This window comes from Rhipicephalus microplus, chromosome 9 (genome assembly GCF_043290135.1).
Source record: "Rhipicephalus microplus isolate Deutch F79 chromosome 9, USDA_Rmic, whole genome shotgun sequence".
In the NCBI taxonomy this organism is placed as follows: domain Eukaryota; kingdom Metazoa; phylum Arthropoda; class Arachnida; order Ixodida; family Ixodidae; genus Rhipicephalus; species Rhipicephalus microplus.
The window spans coordinates 9,310,935-9,329,132 of record NC_134708.1 but is presented as its reverse complement, the minus strand read 5'-3'; the positions used below and the strand labels follow the sequence as shown (position 1 = coordinate 9,329,132).

Genomic DNA, 18,198 nt, shown 5'->3' with positions numbered 1-18,198 from the left:
CGACATCTCGCGTAAGCACGAGACGAGAAGCTCGTACCGTGTTGTGACGTCAGGGCACGGTTGGAACCGAAACCAGTTTTTAAAGACGTGCTGTAATTAACTTTGCAGTCAGAATTCACGATTAGCAGTGCATTGTGTACGTTCTTTGACCTTTTATTTGACGCAACAAAAAAAGGAAAAATATTTCCGTGTCAGTACCTCTTTAATAAGTGAATAATAATATTGTATTGAGTATCACGCGCCAAAACCACGATATGATTTTGAGAGACGCCGTAGTGGAGGGCTCCGGAAATTTCGACCATCTGCTGGTGTTCTTTGACGTGCACTGACATCGCACACTACACGGGCCTTTACCGTTTCGACTCCGTCGAAATGTGACCACCACGTCCGGGACCGAACCCACGATCTTCGGGTCACCAGCCGAGCATCGTAACCCCTGCTCAACCACGGTGGACTCCTTTAACAAGTGAATGCGCGGGAATAGTAAAAAACAAAAGTGCCGTCATATCCACGAAGTGAATGATGATGAGTGGGCGAAGCTCCGGAGGTAAACCTGGTAAACCGTGGATCCTCCGTACATTACGCCCACTCGATTTTACTACAACGCTCCCCCTATCGTACGTCGCCGCGCTAAATCGAACGATTGCCTTCCATTAACGACACGCGCCATAAGTGACATCATTCCTATTTAAAGCTTCCTCCCTGTCCCTAAACCCCAGGGCTTTGAAGGGCATCATAAGCTACAAGTACCGCCATCTAGTGAAGACTGCGAGAACTAAACAAGAGGTGGCTACATACAGGGGACGCACAGCCCACGCCTAAAGAGCTTCGCCCCTAAAAAAAAAAATGGCGACAATGTACAAAGTGTAAATATCGATGATGTCGCGACGAAATTGTAGAATGTGAAGGAAGTGCATTCGGGCGAGCAACAGCACGGATGGGAAACGAGAACAATAGTGGGAAGAAACACACAAGACGACCGCATAGATGTTTACTTTACGAAGGAATGAACCCCTCTACTTTCTTCCATCTTTTATGAGATTTTTTTTTACATTCTTATTTCGTTCCAATCATCGGACGACTGATTCTGCAGCGGCTTTCAGATTAGCTGTCCAGTCAACACCGTACAGTTGAAGCGAAATGTTCACTTTTGGCTTTGACTTCGCAGACACACGCGCACGCGTTTTCATCTCTCTCTCTCTATCTGTCAGTCATGGCGCCTGTTTCAAATGTAACCAGGAAATCCTCATTCAATACAGAATCTCTACACAGTATCATATGTTGTTTGCGTTTTGGCATGCACGAACAATAATGACGACACACATCTTGGTAAGAAAGTATAAAGAAAGAAATAATATTTACGTATAGGATAGGGAGTTCATAGCCTACACTTTTACGCATAACTCTCGTTTTATATTCACAAAAACTCGCAATTCATTTCATCTCCCCCCTGCACACCGACGGCGAAATTGTGATACTCCTAACCTTCCGGCCGTCTCGGCAATCGCCATTAACGCCCGTACACTCTTACAGCGGGGTCAGAGCCGACTGAAGATAAGGCGCAGAACTGAAGTCGCTAACATCGGAGGCGAGAAACAACGGGATTTGTGAGAGGAATTGATTACGAAGTCACAGGCTGAGGTACGTGAGTTGACTCGATGATGAAGAGGTTAGAGGGCAGATGAATTTTAAAAGCTGTGCACACGCACACATACGACGTCACACACGTGAAGTTTCACGAGTTGTTCACGTGCGACGCCGCCAACGGAGCGGGTTTTTCGACGATCTCTCTTTTTCTCTCTCTCTCTCTTTCATCGAAACTCGCTTATCGCGGAAAGGTCATCGCCGGCAATTACTACTAGCGATTTAACGTCAACAGTTGCGTGCCCCGAACATTGGCATAACAGAAAAATAAAAAGAAAACGAGAACAAATTTCAGTGTGAACCGAAAGTGGCGTTCATAGGCTTCATACCGGTGCCACACGCCGCATTGCTGATCGCCCTATCAAAATCGAATTTCTCAATTGTGATCGAATCCGTTCTGCAGCTTGCGTAAAGGAGCCAATCACCGGTGTCAAACGGTCCATTTCGATCGCGATCAAACCTGACACGGATCGAATTTCTCGGTTACGATTGGCATCTTTACGCAAGCTGCAGAAGGTAGCCAATCACTGTTGAGCAATTTGATAGAGATCGGGCTTAATCGCGATCAGCAGCGGGTTGCATGGCACCGGCAAAGTGATCACGGTTAAGACTGCTCTTGCGGTATTAATAACGCAAACGTCGAACTAGGCAATGCCGTAGATGCATTCCTGGCGATCATTCGGTCAGCAAGCGAAACTGCAAGCCACCGTTTACTTACTCGGCCCAATGAGACTCCTAAGAAGCATGTATTTGGAATATCCCTCATACGAGATCGAGTAGTTTTCAGCGTTTTTCCGCCTTTCGAAACGAAACTAGAGGTACGAAGCTGAAGTGAGGGACCGAATCTTTTCCAAAAGCACCTCTGACAAACTAGAGCGCGAGCGACGCTCGGAAGTAGTTCAACGGCAGATCCAATGCCGCTTTATCTTGTGTGCATCCCCGTTTATGTGTAAACCTTGAAATGACGTTCAATGTTTTCAGTGGTATCGACTTTGGACGGAATAACCGAAGCTGGAAAACAAAGCAACTTCGATCGACGTCTTCTCGTCTTCTTAATGGAGTCCACACTTAACGAGGACGAGAAACTGCGGTATTTTAGGCGATGCGTCTTTCGGACAACTCGCAAGATGACACCACACAAACTTCATCGAGAATTGAAAACACGAATCACGCGAGTGCTTCGCCTAATGGCCCGCTATCATCGATCCTGGGGAACTTCCACCGGCAACCGGCGGTCGTACGAAATTCGTGTCGTCCGCCTTCTCCGCGTAAAACTCCCGCCGTTGGCGTCGACAATCCCGACCGCATTGGTTTTCGATCGCGTCGGTTTAACTGTCCACAATAATCGCGTCATCTCATTACACAGGATACGACAAACACGAGCCCTCGAAGGGTCGTGTTTCTTTCGAAAGGCCTAAGCTACTACAACTCCGTCTCCGAGATCCCTCCGGGTAGCTGCGTAGCGGCACGGAGAGTCTCTCCGTCACGCTGTCGGCAACTGACGCCATCGACTTACCTCGGATGGGAAATGGCTTGGGTCCGGTGCTGCTGTATCTGCTAACCATGCCACGGACGACGATTGCACCGTTACTTTCGCCGATCACTAAATGCGGACCCAAGTACTGCTTGCAATGAATGAGATAGACACACGCGCCGACGCTGGCTGTAAACGTTGAGCATCGCCGCAACACCTGGCGGTAGGTCAGACTACTAAATAAAAAAAGATATTTTATTTCAACATTTACAATGACCTGTATTCACTAACTAACCAAAAAAAAAACAAACAACGTACAAGAAAATACAGAGAACTCAGGCGATAATAGATTTAATTTAGACATTCACTATTATGTATTAGCTAACATCACAAACCAATTGACTAAAACAATAGACTCATAATACCAATAAAATCAACAAACACTTCTGCGGTTAGTGGTTTTAAGACTGCAAAATAATTGTTTTATTGAATACATTGCGAGAACCGGTGCCTAGTCACTGTCACGCACTAGTCACTGAAGTGTCAACATGCGCCGCTAGGTGGCCGTTAGTTTGTTGAAGCGAATCCAGCTTCGGTCGAGCCAATCCAGTTCCTCGAGTCGCCAATCGCCAGCGTAAAGTTATTTGCAGCCATCGGGTTGCTGTGTGCGATGTGTGTCGTCGTTTCCGTCAAGCGGCGGTCGCTTCTCCGAACGGATCCGTGAAAGATGGTCGCGATCCCGCCTCCGTCGTCGGAGTCACCGTCGGGGAACCCATGAGAACCGACATGTCTCACCTCCAGCAACCAGCGCGCAACGCTTACCGCCCGAGCACCGAGATGCGGGGCTCGGTTCACTTGACCGCCGAAGAGAACGAAACGGTCGTCTCGGCGTGCAGGGATCGCAAATGGCTGGTAAGGACCTCTCAAAGGCGCCTTGAAGACGTTTCACTGTCCATCAATTGGCCGTTTGTCGCCCCATGAGCGAGTCAAGAGCGAACGAGAGACGGTTGCTGACTTTTCTCGGCTGCCATCGCCTACAACTTCCCGCTGCTTCAAACGGCGTATCCTAGTCATCGTCGGGCCCCCGACTGGAGAGAGTGTTTGTTTAGTCATCTTCGGTGTAGAGCCGCAGTGATGACAGTGGCTTTGTTTAGCCGACGAGAGCAAACAGTCCCAGCGAACGACCTCCGGTATCTCGGTACTCCGGGCCTCTCACGGGCAACAAAGTTTTGGGTGACAACCAGCCAAACCACCTTTACGAGGGATATGGCCATACGTCGCCCAGTGTCTCCCACGGCTGTTCGCAGCGACGATAAGCGCCAGTCCGGCCGTCTCGCGAATGGGCCTGCTTGTTTCGAGTGGAACGCCAGTGTTTATCTCGACGAAACGTCGTTAAGCGCCGTTGGGGCGTCCGGCCGCAGGCGTGTCTCGCTCGTAGCGTCGCTCTCGAGCGCGGTAAATATTTTTCCTGTGACAAATTACAAATCGATGTTCGAATCGGGCCGTTCGAAAGAAGAGAGGGGAAAGAAAAGTGAAGAGGGGGGCGTAAAAACGAACTCGAAGGCGGCAATTAAGCGAACAAACAGGTAGAGAGAAGGCAAACGCCGCGTCAAAAATCGTCAACTAGGTCGCCTCGCCGCCGCGATTTTGTTGGAGGGGCCCTGACGAAGTGGTGCCGTGCTTCCTTCGCCAAGTACCGACGGCGCGTCAGAGCGAATATCCGCGCCGCGCCGCTGACTGGGTCCTGCCCGAACGTCCCCAGCAGCTGCACCTTGTCTTTTTTCCGCTTGTACGATTACGATTGTCAGATGTATAACAAGGACTAGTGATCCTCGCGAGTAATCTGTCTTTCGCGAGGCCTTGGCTCGTTCCTCGTCGCTCAGAAAAAAACAATGTCCTTTAGGTGACGTTTGTTCCGCCCCGCAATCCCGGTTTTTATTGTCACGTGCCTTACTTCGCCGCTGGGGCTTTAATTATGTGTTTCTTTATCTACGCGGTTACTAGTTCGACTTCGCCGCCTTCAGCGGCCGGCAGCCAATTCGGGCTCTACCAGAACGACGGCGGAGTGCTCGTTTACCGTTGCGATCGCAGCAGTTCTGCGACGCAAAGCGTCACCGCGCACACAAACCCTAGTAGGCACAATCTGTCGAGTTCCGCGCGAAAAAAAAAATGTGAACTACGTGTTAAAGGGGAGTGGAATAAAGAAAAAAAACGTCGTTCGGCGCCTTTGCCGACACAGCTGCGCCTGTCGCCTGCGGTGTACTTCGCTCGACACGTCCTGATATATTCCGGCGCGGTCGTATACCATTGTTTTTTTTTTTTTTTTCTGACAGGTTGACTTCACAATGATGCGCGCGGGTGTCGACAGGAAACGCTCGCTTGCATTTCAATGCCGCTGGCTCCTCGTGAACAGAAGAGTACTTGAGAGCTGTTAGATTTTCACTCGGCTCTTTTTGCCAGTGTCCTTAACTGGTCACTCGTACGTTTTGCAAAGGTAAAATCAGGCTTCCTGGTATCGTGTTCGGCAAAATATACCTTGTGGCACTACCGTTAGGCCTGCCTACAAATTTTGTTTTTTTTATCAGCAAAGTACTAGCCGAATACATGAAAGTTGCTAGCATTTGTGCGCAGTTTGTGTTTTCACCAAACAGTTTCTCAACGTAAGACAAACAGACCGCAGAGTACTTTGTTTGTTAAATGTCATATACGACTTGCCACAGAAAATTAATGCTGCCAGATGTTTATGAGCATGAAAAAAAATTAATGTGGTAGCACAACGTAGGCTGTGACACGAAGTAATGTCATGTTTAATCTAAGCGATGAATGCCGATCATGCTTAGTGCCGCACCTTTACTGTTAGCAGCTGTACTGCATGCATTTCGAAAGGCATGCGACATTCCTTCAATATTATAATTCTTTGCTCATCTTGCTACTTAAGTGCATTTGACTTCCTCACATTTATCACGCCACATTGCAATTTCTGTTTAGTTTATTTGTTGATAATGAATAGTTCAATCTACGAAGACGTAAGAAATTGCGGGGTGCCAGTAGCAATATTAATCAATATTAAAGGCAGTCCCTTTAACCCACTACTGCCATATCCTAATTTATGCAACGTCTGATACCCACATGAATTCATATGACTGAGTGGCAATTCAACTTTTGTCCTCAATACCACAGCGCAAAAGACAGCTGAGCAACACAGCTGGTCATGAGTACTTCAAGGGTGGCAAAACTACACGGCTTAAGTTAAATAGGAAAAGAGTGGGCATCTATAGAATCTCCAGTGCATACTCTTGGTTCTACTTCATGCTAAGCTTGCATGCAGACATCAGCACTCGTGAACACAGCAGTATGCCTTTGTGATTCACCAATATTTTTGTTTGTTGGTACTATTAGTACATCCATAGTATTTTAAGTAACAATGCTAATTTCCAACTTACTGGCCAAATGATAGAGAAGTGCAGCGAAGATATAACAGCGCGAACACCCACCCGCAGAAGAGACAACATGGACACGTTCTTGTGGATGTGGGTTATCACTGTTAAACTTTCACTGTGCCATGAATCAACTCACCCAAAAGAAAGTATTGAAGGAGCTAGGAAAGTCAGCTCTTCTGTGTCTAAATTGCTGGCTTCTAAACCTCCATAGGTTCGGTCTCTCAGTTGCCCGTATAGCTCTGCTAATCTTCAAGTGTGTCTGGCTGTCAAGAACTTGATAAGCATGTCGTCGATATCTGGGAAAGCGGAACTGCACCTGGGTAGTTTCATATCGGTGTGTAGTGAAGTGCTGCTTGTTATTTCCTGTTTTTTGTAATTGTCACATGTTGTAGTGTCAGCCTTGCTTCAAGGCGGGATTGATGCATATTGTAGAAATCACATTATGTTCAGTAATGTCATAATGGAACACATGTAAAATCATAGCATGCTTCAGAGGATGCAACTTGTAAAAACATCAAGGTGCATGTTAGCTAATCCCAGTGGTGAAAATGCATCTAGAGCTTTCCACTACTTGACGTATCATTGCCAGTCTCAACCAATGGAATAAAAACCCGGTCAGTGTGTCACTGTGATTGGATTCGTGCCAAAATTGGCATTAGACTGCTAAGCAAATACTAGACGCGCGTACATGACGAAGTCAAATCAGTGCTCACTGCAAACCACAGCATCATCAAACACCTCTCATCTTAGTAAACAGTGTGTAATACCCTTGTCTTTCACTGTCTTCTGTATTTAATATACAAGTTCTACCCAATACACCAGTATACATTTTCCTGCAGATAAGCAAGGTAGCCGATAAACATCTGTACTTTGTTGATTCTGCACGTGGCTGAGCACTTCGCAGTGGGTGGAACGCGTTAAATCACACACTTGTCTAGCAGTGTGTGATGACTGGTTGCTACCATGCTCTTCTGCCATGCTGTATTATATAGGTTAACACGATTCCTTGTTCAACGTGATGCCAGTGTAGGGTCTTTTTGCAAAGGAGTTTCAGGTACTGGTATGGCTATTGGGCAGAATGCCTTACCGCCATGCAGAGGGCCAAGTTCAAATGCTAATTCGATCCTGGGCATCTTTTTGTCTCATTTTATTTTTTCGTGTTTATCGGTTATGCCACCAATGACGACACCGCTCGACGGAGAACCCGGCAGCCTAATAGCTGCGCTCTAAAAAATACCAAAGTTGGCTTGGCGGCCCTTAAAAAGTATGTCAAGGAGCTCGGTTGTGTCCTTTGCAGGTCATTGCAATGGGCATTGCGGAAATCTACCAGTCAGGTCCACCTCCAAGACATGACCGGTGGCAGCGGTGCTGCTGTGGTGTCGTCTGCTTCATCAAGGACAACGTGGCGAAGGCGTTCTACATCCGCCTTTTCGACTTCGATGTGAGTGTCATCACTGTTAGTTATAAAAAACACTGTGGACCAAGCCTTAGAACCCTGCAGCCTGTTGCAATATCATAATTTATATTACATACTAGTGAATCAATGTTTGCAAGGCTGGTAACTATAACTTTATTATCAGCCTTAAAAAAATGCCCACGATGTTTGAATTGCTTTAAGATGTTTGAAGCTATATATTACTCATGAAAATGAAAAACATCCTTTCCCCTTCAGTATTACTCTATGGACCTTGCCGACTTTCAGAGAATGGATTTGCTGTATTGGTAACTCGAGACATTCACTGTCACCATCACGTTTCATCTTCTTTACAGAGGCGGGACTTCGTGTGGGAGCAGGAGCTCTTTGTTGAATTTACATACAAAACCCGGCTTCCATACTTTCACACCTTTGAGGCAGATGTAAGTGTGAGCTGGGATGCATCACTTTTATTTTGCCCCTACTGTTCAAATGAACCTGTGGCTACTCATTTTACTTTACTTTCAGTCACGCATTTCATCATAGAGCTTTAGTATAGCATACACTGACCTCTTGCATGTTTTACTATATTGTTACCATCAGCAGCTTTAACACGCTCCCTGTGGAGCAAAGACCCCTTATTACGTTTCACCAATCAACCCAGTCCTGTGCTTGCTGCCGCCACGTTATCCCTGCAAACCTCTTAATCTCATCTGCCCACCTAGCTTTCTGCCTTGCTCTCACACGCTTGCCTTCTTTTGGAACCTAGTGTGTTGCTCTTAATGAGCAGCGTTTTCTTGCCTCTGCCCTACATGCCCTGCCCATGTTGATTTCTTCTTCTTGATTTCGGCTCAGATATCCACTAACATACATTTGCTCATAGTGGGTGCAAGTTTTGTATGTGCAAAATCAAAATGACAAGCTTTTAGGGTTACATTAGCATGTTAACTTGTGCAGCTGGCATAACGGTGTGTCGTTTTCCAAACCACCCGCTTCACATCTGCCCTTGCAGCTTGCTGTGTGTCGCAACGGCAAGCAAAAAGCTTTTTTTTTCAATCTCGTTTCACTTAGAGAGCAAAACATCGGCAGTATATTTTCCTTAGCAGCATCGGGTGAGTTCTTTCATGCTGTTGAGGCTGAATGAAAAATCACCTTGTTAAAATTTGTTGCTGAGCTTGTTGGTTAGCATCTATGATAGAGTGAGTAAGCACGACTTGACTAAAATGTAGAAGGAATGTGCTCGTGTCTTTTGTTTTATTTTTTTCAGTTGTTGCCATGTGACATTGTTGCTATAACATGCTTTTCTTTCTATCTGCCCGAAGGATCTGTGAAAGTGTTCATTGGGCATGCACTTTTTTAGTGTTTTTGTAAATGGTTGTTTAGAGCATCCATATGGCAGACACCACAGCCATTTCACATTGATAGCTCAGAGGCAATACTAAAACTGTCTTTCGTTCATTCCGATTGGTAGTTCAACGTTTCAGTATTTGTTATTTGCAAAGTGCACCATGTGATAAACAAAGATAACATGCATTGAATTTTTCCCAGGACTGTCAAGCCGGTGTTAATTTTGCATTTGAAGATGAAGCAGCCAACTTTGGAAACGCTATTGATGAGAAGCTACGTTCCCGGCGTCAGAAACGGCAAGGTGAGGACTCGCTTGATTTCAGCTACTGCGCAGTCAATTTGTGACTGTGCCTTCAATAATTGGGTGCAGTATTTGCAAAAGGTTTTATTTGCCTTGCAATGAAACGATTTCAACTGGTGGTTAAGCAAAACAATAGTGTTTACTCAGGACTGCTGTGTCTAATGCTAAGTGACATTGTTTTAATGCAGAGCATCACCCTGTTCAGTAACGTAGATGTTATTTATGGGCAAAATTAAGGAATGTCAACCCTTCACTTTCATGCAAACATCTTCACACCGTTCCTGTCTATTTCATATCACACTGGCATTTCAAAGTTCAATCAGGGCATCAACGTTTGGAAAGTGCCCATGTTTCATTAAGGCAGCACACTTAGGGGATGTTGTTCCTGAAAAGTTGTGTATGAAAAAGGTGACAAGGGCTATTTGTGTTTAGTTTTCGATTTAGTTGAAGCTTTGCTAGCAATTTTGAGCTATCGGATACTTACAAATAGGTTAACATACCTTACACAGCCTTATAATTATTATTTTTTTTTATCAGTTGTGAGCCAATTGCAAAATCTGCAGACATCTTGTTCTTGCAAAACTTTTATTAGGGGTAAACAAAAAAAGGAAGTTCTAAGGGCTCGTTTTTCTTTGTTAGAAACAGCATTAATTAGAATTAACAGATGAGAAGGCCAAATAACACACAGATGTTATTTACAGTAATTGTGATGTAAATGAGAAAAACAAAGTGGACAAAAAGATAACTTGCTGCTCGAAGAGACTGAACCTAGAACTTTCAAACAACACGTCCAATGCTTTATCAACCGCCCTACAGCGGGTGTGATGTGTGCATTTAAAGGTCAACTGCAACGAAATTTGGCATTCCTCAAAACGTTAATATATAGGTTGTCTAGCTAAAGGTAGTGCTGTCTGCAAAATGTCGCCTTCGAAATGCGAGCACTTACCTTAGAAAAATAGCTTACAAACAACGGTGTTCTTGAAACCAAAACTAGAAAAAACGACGCCATTACGGCTTACCGAAAGTGACGTGAATGACGGAAAAATTGCCTGCCTCGCGCTCCTCGAGCACGCACATTGCGTATGCGCCCCTTAGTGTGTGTGTTTTTTTTCTATGTTAACTCAAGCAAGCTGCATGAACATGCCTTTTATCGAATGCTGGTCCGGGCTTCCCACTGGTGGGTTTGCAGTGTCTGACACCCGTATTCAGAAACGCAGCTTCACTTAAACTTGTCTTGCCATCGACTTCAATGCAGCAGGAACACGTTTCGAATACGCTGTCTTTAGGCAGTGCCAAGGCAGCACAAACGCACAGGCAAACGCGCTGCATTAATATTGGTTTCAACGCAGGAAACAGCGATTCAGTGGCAGGGAGGATTGCTCACAAGGAGCGACGCGGCGACGTTCTGTAGTAATCGTCATATCTAGCTCTGTCCGATTTGCCTGCGCACACAGCAAGAGCTCCGCGTCATCTGCTTGCTGGCAATTAGAGCACAAATAATATATTAAATACGCAACTGAAAGATTTTTCACAGTCGTTATCGAAACTTATCGTATATATACTACGTATTTATGGCCGTTACCGCCGAAGTAAAATTTTGTTGCAGTTGGCCTTTAAACGTGGGAATGTTAGTTTTCAGAATAGTAGGCTGTTGTTATTACTTCCAGTGACGGCTTGAAAGATTGCGTTGGCACTTTATTATGCTTCTCCTTCTCTTTTCCCACACAGAGAGGTTACAAAGGGCGGCCAAGAACGATCAGTCCTTTCCAGTGCATGATCGTCAGATTCCTACATGTCCCAGTAAGTGTGCTCGCTTTCAGTTAACACCATGACTCTCATGCCATGTTCTTCTTACCAGAATAGTGTTCATATGCACAAGCCCCTCATAGTCTCCGTCGCCAGAAGTGTTTGATCACAATCAAACTGATATGATTCAAGTGCATATAATGACATATGTTGCATGCATTGTTTCTGGTTTGGCCTTCACTGCTGTGGCCATGTTCTCAAACGCATACAGTCGCCTACCGATTTTCTGAATCTAGCAGGGACCGCGAAATAGTCCTAAAAAATCGTCAAGTCTTGAAAATTAAGTTTATGCTGGTACCCCGAAATAGTCCAAAAAAATGTTCAAGCCTTAAAAATGAAGTTTATTTTGGATTAGAAAAGCCTAAAGTCAATCCTCAATAATTTCATGCTTTCTGCTGTTCTCGGGACGGGCAAATTCGGTTCTATTTAGGCTATGTTAACAGCGTTGGCAAGCGTGTTGGCAAAAGCTGCTGCCGTCCATTGCAGGCGGCGAATTTGGTGGCTCCACGGAACCAAGCAAACAAAACTTGATGCCGGTGAAGAAAAAATGCATGCAAGGTTTCTCCTGCTTGGTGGGATTTAGCAACACTGTCTGGGCTTCTTTTACCTGCACTGACACCGCGTAGTACATGAGCCTCCATGATTCTGGCACCATCAAAACGCTACTGTCACGGCCCCAATTGAAAAGCTGGCAAAAGTGTGTCAATGCATGTGGTGCGGAAAACTGTCGCTGAAGTTGCAAGCACTTTTGACGCATTTTTTGTAAAGGCATGCATAACAAACCCAGACACACAAATGAATGAAACGCTTAATGCTCTATTTCATTTGTGGCACACAATTTCTTAAATGCTACAGGTCTTGTAGGTCTTGCTGCCTGTACTTGTAACGAGAACATCACGCAATACGTGTGACAGAAAGATATACAGTAGGTACGAGTAACCTTGGTTAATGTAAACTCAAGTGTTGTACATTTATTTTGGGAAATATGTGAAATGTGACATACTCTTTATTATACGAAACCTGATGCAGAGCTGTACCTTTTGAACACCAAAGAAGGGAAGTGACATGTTTATTTTTACATAGGCCCCATCGCATACAACTGCATGTTTATGTAAAGATACTCTAAAAAATTTACAAATTTACTCTACTCTATGCAGGTTGAGGAAAGTGTTGCAGATACAAACATCTGATTTCATTGTTAGAATAGGCCTCCATAAGTCCCTGTACTTGTTATTTCCTTGCCTTGCATTGCATTGTTGCCTTTTACTTGCCACTTCTCTGCATCACTTCTGGTGCCAGGATAAACAAGTAAACATAGCGATTGCTCGGTGCTCTTTCCAGGTACAAATGGTGTATCAAGCCAGCACAATAAGAAATCGTCAAAGTCCAGCAACAAGAAGGGTAAGAAGCAGAAGGAGAGGAAGTACACAAAGGCTGACATCAGCAACCCAACCGACTTCAAGTGAGTGCGTTTGCTGCTCCTCGCCTTGTGCAACGGGTCGCCGCATCTGCGCCCCAATGTGTCGCAATGCTTGCTCATTTGAATGAGGAAAGCGACTCGTATTGTTTGAGTGCCATAGCATTTGAATCTGTTGGCTCGGTGCCAGATGAATGACTGGAGAGGCGACATTGTCTCGCATCTCATTGAACTTTCATTCTGCTTATTTTCTCGTCGCAGGCACATTCAGCACGTTGGCTGGGATCCCGACAAGGGATTTGACGTAAGTTGTTTAAATGTTAAGAATACCTTAGAAGTGTGGCAGTTTGGGCTAGTTGGTATGACATGATGATAGTTATAGCGCGAGAACAGAATAACGACTCCTTCTTGTCCCTTTGTCGTCGTTCTGTTCTCACTCTATGACTATCGTCATATCCTTAAGAATACCATTCAGTGAGTAAATGGTAGCCAGCTGCTTCTAGTTTGGTTAACTTAGGAGCTAGGCTTGTCAGTGTTTCCTGTCGTCACGGTCCATCAAAACTGTTATGCACCACAATGGGTGAATCTCCCTACTCGCCACCGATCCACTAAAAATGAAGAAGACCGCAGTTGGCCTAATAAATAGCCGATGGCATAGGCAGAGCAGGAACATCCTTCCTTACACATGCTCTAGTGAATCGAGATTGGGCATGTAGGAAAGAACTGCCATCATATGGTAAAGTGCATTTGTGCACAGTTTTCCATTGCCACTAGTGGAGCCGGAAAACCCATCCCTACATGGCCGGTTTCAGGCTTGGCACCGTTAGTTCCGCATTCAAAAATTTCCTTCCGGAACCCAGCTTTTTTTTTTCGCATTTGGGTTTTGTATTTTGCACAGCTTTCTGAGTAAACAAAACTGTTATGAAAATGGAATGAAATTCCTCATACTATTCTATTGCAAGAGATTCTACTCTTGAAACTTTTGGTTTCTGGTGTAATCCCGTACCACTTTCAATGACCCTGGCAGGTGGTGAATATCTTCCATGGTAGATGTGTTCAATAGCCATTCTACCACACTTGTGTGGTTGGGTTCAGGGTTGATGATTAACGTATGCATTAACACTACCACCCTGGAAACACCATATTTTACAATGGGACTCTTTAGAGCCAAATTTTCATTTGCTTTATGGGGAGATAATACTATAAAGAATATTTTTTGAACTCTACCTCAGTGTGGCTCGCTTGCATGCTGCTTTTTGTGAGAAGCATCTGAATATACAGTCGACTCCCGTTAATACGAAGTTCACGGGAACCGCAAAAAACTTCGAATTAAACGAACTTCAAATTAAGCAAAAAGCACTAAAAACGGCACTTTTATTAGTTTAAAAGCGCGACAGTTTTGAGGAAAAATAGTCTGTCATCTTCTTCTGCTTGCCGAATCTGGCTGCGGCTAGCAAGTTTTGTAAGGAATGCACGTGTCGAAGTGCTTCTTCGGTGTTGTGTTCTCCAACAAAAAACCGCTGCGCAAGAGCAAGACCCGCAGCTACATCGGCGGCCCTCGGTGGTGGCTCATTTCCAATGTCGTCGTCATCATCGTCATTTTCAGGAATGCAGTCATGGGGCCGAACCATCTGCACGATTTCGCTGTCCGTTAGTGGACCGCATGTTTCGACGTTGCTGTCCACAGCGGCATACTCGTCAAAACGGACGTCACCGAGAGCGGCGCGAAAGCTACCGTCGTCGAGCTCATTTGTTTGCACTTCCACTGGCGCACAAGGAGAAGCATCCCCCGAGTTTTCCATGAAACCACAGGCCCGGAAACAATTGGCGATGGTTTCTTCTTTCACGCGGGTCCAAGCTCGCGCTAGCATGTTGATGGCACTAAGCAAACTCACCTCGTATTGCGACGAGTTGTCCATGCACAAAAGCATGCGCTCTACGAGATGCTGCCTATATAATACCTTCACATTTTTTATTATGCCCTGGTCTATTGGCTGCAACACGGACGTCGTGTTTGCAGGCAGGTACACAAGACAGATGGCACTCAAGGCAGGTACGTTCATGTGGGCACTACATTGGTCCACAAGGAACAACACCTTACGGCTTGATTGGGCGAACTTTCGGTCGAGTTTGGTGATCCAGTCTTTAAATATATCGGATGTCATCCATGCCTTTCTGTTCGAGGCATAATCCACAGGAAGCGTCTTCACGCCTTTAAAGCACCCAGGCTTGGCAGCCTTCCCGGTCACAAGCAGGCGACACCGTTCTGTGCCAGTCATGTTCGCCGCGACTAGCACTGACACTCTCTCTTTGCTTCTTTTGCCTCCAGAACAGTCGTCGTCTTTAAATGTCAGGGTCTTGTCCGGTAGCAGCCGATAAAAAAGCGCAGTCTCGTCTGCATTAAAAATGTCTGCCGGCTGGTATTCTTCGAGGTACTCGCGAAGCTTGCCCGCTTTCCATGTCAGGCACGTTTCTTTATCGACTGACGCCTTCTCCCCACACACGCTTTTAAAAATCAAGTCGTGGCGATGTTTAAAACGCGTAAGCCACCCATCCGAAGCAGCGAAGTCGTTGATGCCCAACATTTCAGCAAGCGATGATGCTTTTGCCGTGACGACTTCACCACTAAGAGGAAGTTTGTTGTTTCGTGCCTCTCTGACCCAAATCAGCAGTGCTTCCTCCAACTCGGGCTAGGCGCCGGTGCGCATCCGCTTTCGGGATGTCTTGAATTTTTCACTTTCAAACGCATCCAATATTGAGCGCTTATTCTTTATGAAAGTCGACAGCGTGTTAGGCTTAATGCCGTACTTTCTTGCACTGTCTTGTTTGGCGGTGCCTCCCTGGTCAACTTCCTTCAAGACTTCGACTTTCGTCGCTAGGTCTAGCGTTCGGTAAGGGCCACGAGTTGCCATTATCAAACGTACGTCACCACCACAACACTCAAAATCAGAAGCGCGGAAACACGTGTGGAATCAACCCAGCGCGCGGGTGACGCGGTGACACACTCGAGTCTCGACAAAAGTCAACTAAAGAGTCTGTCGATGCCGCCGATGCGATTCGCCAGCGTTAAAAAGATTGCCGCTTCAAGATCTGTGGCGCTGCGGACAGTAGTGATGGCGAAGACACCAGCGCGGTCCGGCAGATGTTTTGGCATATGAAAAGTTCCCCATTTTACTGTAAAATTACGGTCGCGACGAGACTGTCGATTGAAAAAACTTCTAATTAACCAATATTATGGGTTTTTAACTTTGAATTATCGAGCATTTTTTTCTATACGATTGCATGCAAAACTGATGGGACCACTTGCTCATTTCTAATTAACCAAAACTTCCAATTAAGCGACTTCGAATTACCGGGAGTCGACTGTACTGTGTACAAGCAGTTATGGTTCAAACAAAGAATATTATATAGAGAAACGTTTTGTTCAAGCGTAACAAAGGTTCATTGAACACCTGTGTACACATTAATTACAGTGTGATTCCTCTATTTATCCCCTTTTATTTTATGTATTTTATTGACAGTTGGAGAACTATGTTGACAGCAAGGAGCTCAACACTCTTTTTGAGATGGCGATGGTCACAGAAAAAGACCTCAAGGAGCCCGGCACGCGGCAGTTCATCTACGATTTCATTGCCAAGAATGGTGGAGCCGACATGATCAAGGGAACGGCCGCCAAGACCGGACATGCAGGTAAGAAACCAGCTGTCAGCCTCAGCAAAGCCGGACTTCATTCCGCTGTTCTCATAGGTTCAACAGAGCGCATAATTTCATCAAAGAAAGCTTTTTTTTTTTCTTTTCTTCCTCATGAAGCATCTTATGAAGTCTGACAGAAGAGCTACTATAGTATACTCATGCTTCTACATAACGAACACTGATATAACGAAACATTGGTGGTTATAATGAATTTCCAGATATAACTTACTTATTTTTGTGTGAAATGCAAGTTTATTAGACTAATGAGGTTTGAGTGTAGTTGTAGTAGTGGTGTGATGCAAAGCAGTACAGGGAGTTAGATCATCCTTTGGGAACTCTTTCATATTAATGTTACCATTGCAGGGTCTGTATCTATAGAGAAAATGACCATCAGGCTAATTTTTGAATTTTCTTCAAGAACTTGACATCTGAAAATGGTAAAATTGAATGTCCTTTTTTTTTTTGCCATATATATTCAATGAAATTTGCATTGCTAAGTTTCTGCCTACATTGGAGCACAAATATTCGTTTTTGCCTGTAAATTGTGTGAGCGCAAGCAGGTGCTGTCAAAATCTATTATAGCAAAGTTTAATTCTATGAAGCTATGGCACCGGTATGTTGTAATAGTGTTGTAATTTCAACCTAACCACCAAAACTGAAACTGATATGAACTATCTTTTTGTTTTTCCTCTTGCACAGATGTGTTTGGGTAAGAATTGATTGAAGGTAGGTCTGTTTTACACGTGTAAGTGTCGAGGACTGTTCAAACTTTGTCTGTACAACGGAGATAAGATCATTCATACTTGGCATGCAGACCTGGGAATATTTTGCATTATTCTGTGGCATCAAACGATACAAAGTAATGCTTGTTTTGTCACAGTTCTGTTTTTCTTCAACAACCCCAAGTTCAGATATTGTAAAAAGCCTGAGCGAGTGCACTCCCCCTCCCACTTTCACCCCTGCCTACAGTAACAGATAATTGTACAAGTATTGGAGGAGGGGGAGCTTTGCTCAATTGCCAGCTAAAATTTAAAATGGCAGCTGAAGGGCCTCCAAAAAGAATGTACACCTGTGTTTCTAATGAAATGCTTAATTTAATATTTATGTAGTTGCAGTTTTTATGGTACCGGTGGGAATCCTTATATGGAATCGGTATAACAAGAGATAAAGATGTTCTTCAGATGTACCAAAAATTTGTAGCGACTCAGAATGCAAACCTAAGGCACCACAGTATAACGCTACTAAGAAATTGTCCACATATCTGAAGACTGAGCATGGATTCCTGGGAACCCGTGCTCCAGGATTCTGTATCGGTGAACAGGTAGCAAAAAAATTTTAAAAATGGTGCAAGAGGAAGGCAGGTCGGGCACATGCACAGCCATTATCAAATTTCTCATATAGAGGAATAGGTACTCGCTCAGATAGGGGCAGTTGCTTGGGATTTCACAGTATGCACAAAAACTTCATCTTTTCTGAACGCTCCTAAATGAAGGGCACAGCCCTATGGGCATCAGCAAAATGCTAAGCTTTTAATAATAATGCCGTTGACATTTCCTAAGTGGAAATTCATATTGAAGCGGTCACTATTTATGAAAAGATACCGGCAGTAATTCCAATTTCTTCATATTCAGAAATTTGACCCCAGTCATTGCTTTTATGCCT

General features: G+C 44.8%; 2 protein-coding genes across 4 annotated transcripts in view; one reads left to right on the top strand and one right to left on the bottom strand.

The window, feature by feature from the left end:
* The window catches only part of Pfrx (6-phosphofructo-2-kinase/fructose-2,6-biphosphatase), a 127,498-nt gene extending 124,176 nt beyond the window's left edge, over positions 1-3,322 (bottom strand). The window contains exon 1 of one of the 2 annotated variants that reach the window (XM_075873088.1): positions 3,161-3,322. In XM_075873088.1, the coding sequence (XP_075729203.1) occupies positions 3,161-3,209 (49 nt within the window). In that variant the 5' untranslated portion in view covers positions 3,210-3,322. The remainder of the gene's footprint in view (positions 1-3,160) is intronic. The other variant, XM_037415445.2, reaches the window with a different exon arrangement.
* A 417-nt stretch (positions 3,323-3,739) lies between these two features.
* Positions 3,740-18,198, top strand: part of LOC119163447 (uncharacterized) — a 32,791-nt gene continuing 18,332 nt past the window's right edge. Inside the window, exons 1-8 of one of the 2 annotated variants that reach the window (XM_037415442.2) lie at positions 3,740-4,030; positions 7,856-7,999; positions 8,329-8,415; positions 9,521-9,620; positions 11,349-11,420; positions 12,768-12,888; positions 13,105-13,147; positions 16,365-16,533. In XM_037415442.2, coding sequence (XP_037271339.1) covers positions 3,893-4,030; positions 7,856-7,999; positions 8,329-8,415; positions 9,521-9,620; positions 11,349-11,420; positions 12,768-12,888; positions 13,105-13,147; positions 16,365-16,533 — 874 coding nt within the window. In that variant the 5' untranslated portion in view covers positions 3,740-3,892. Of the gene's footprint in view, positions 4,031-4,126; positions 4,574-7,855; positions 8,000-8,328; positions 8,416-9,520; positions 9,621-11,348; positions 11,421-12,767; positions 12,889-13,104; positions 13,148-16,364; positions 16,534-18,198 lie in introns of those variants that run through there. The other variant, XM_075873081.1, reaches the window with a different exon arrangement.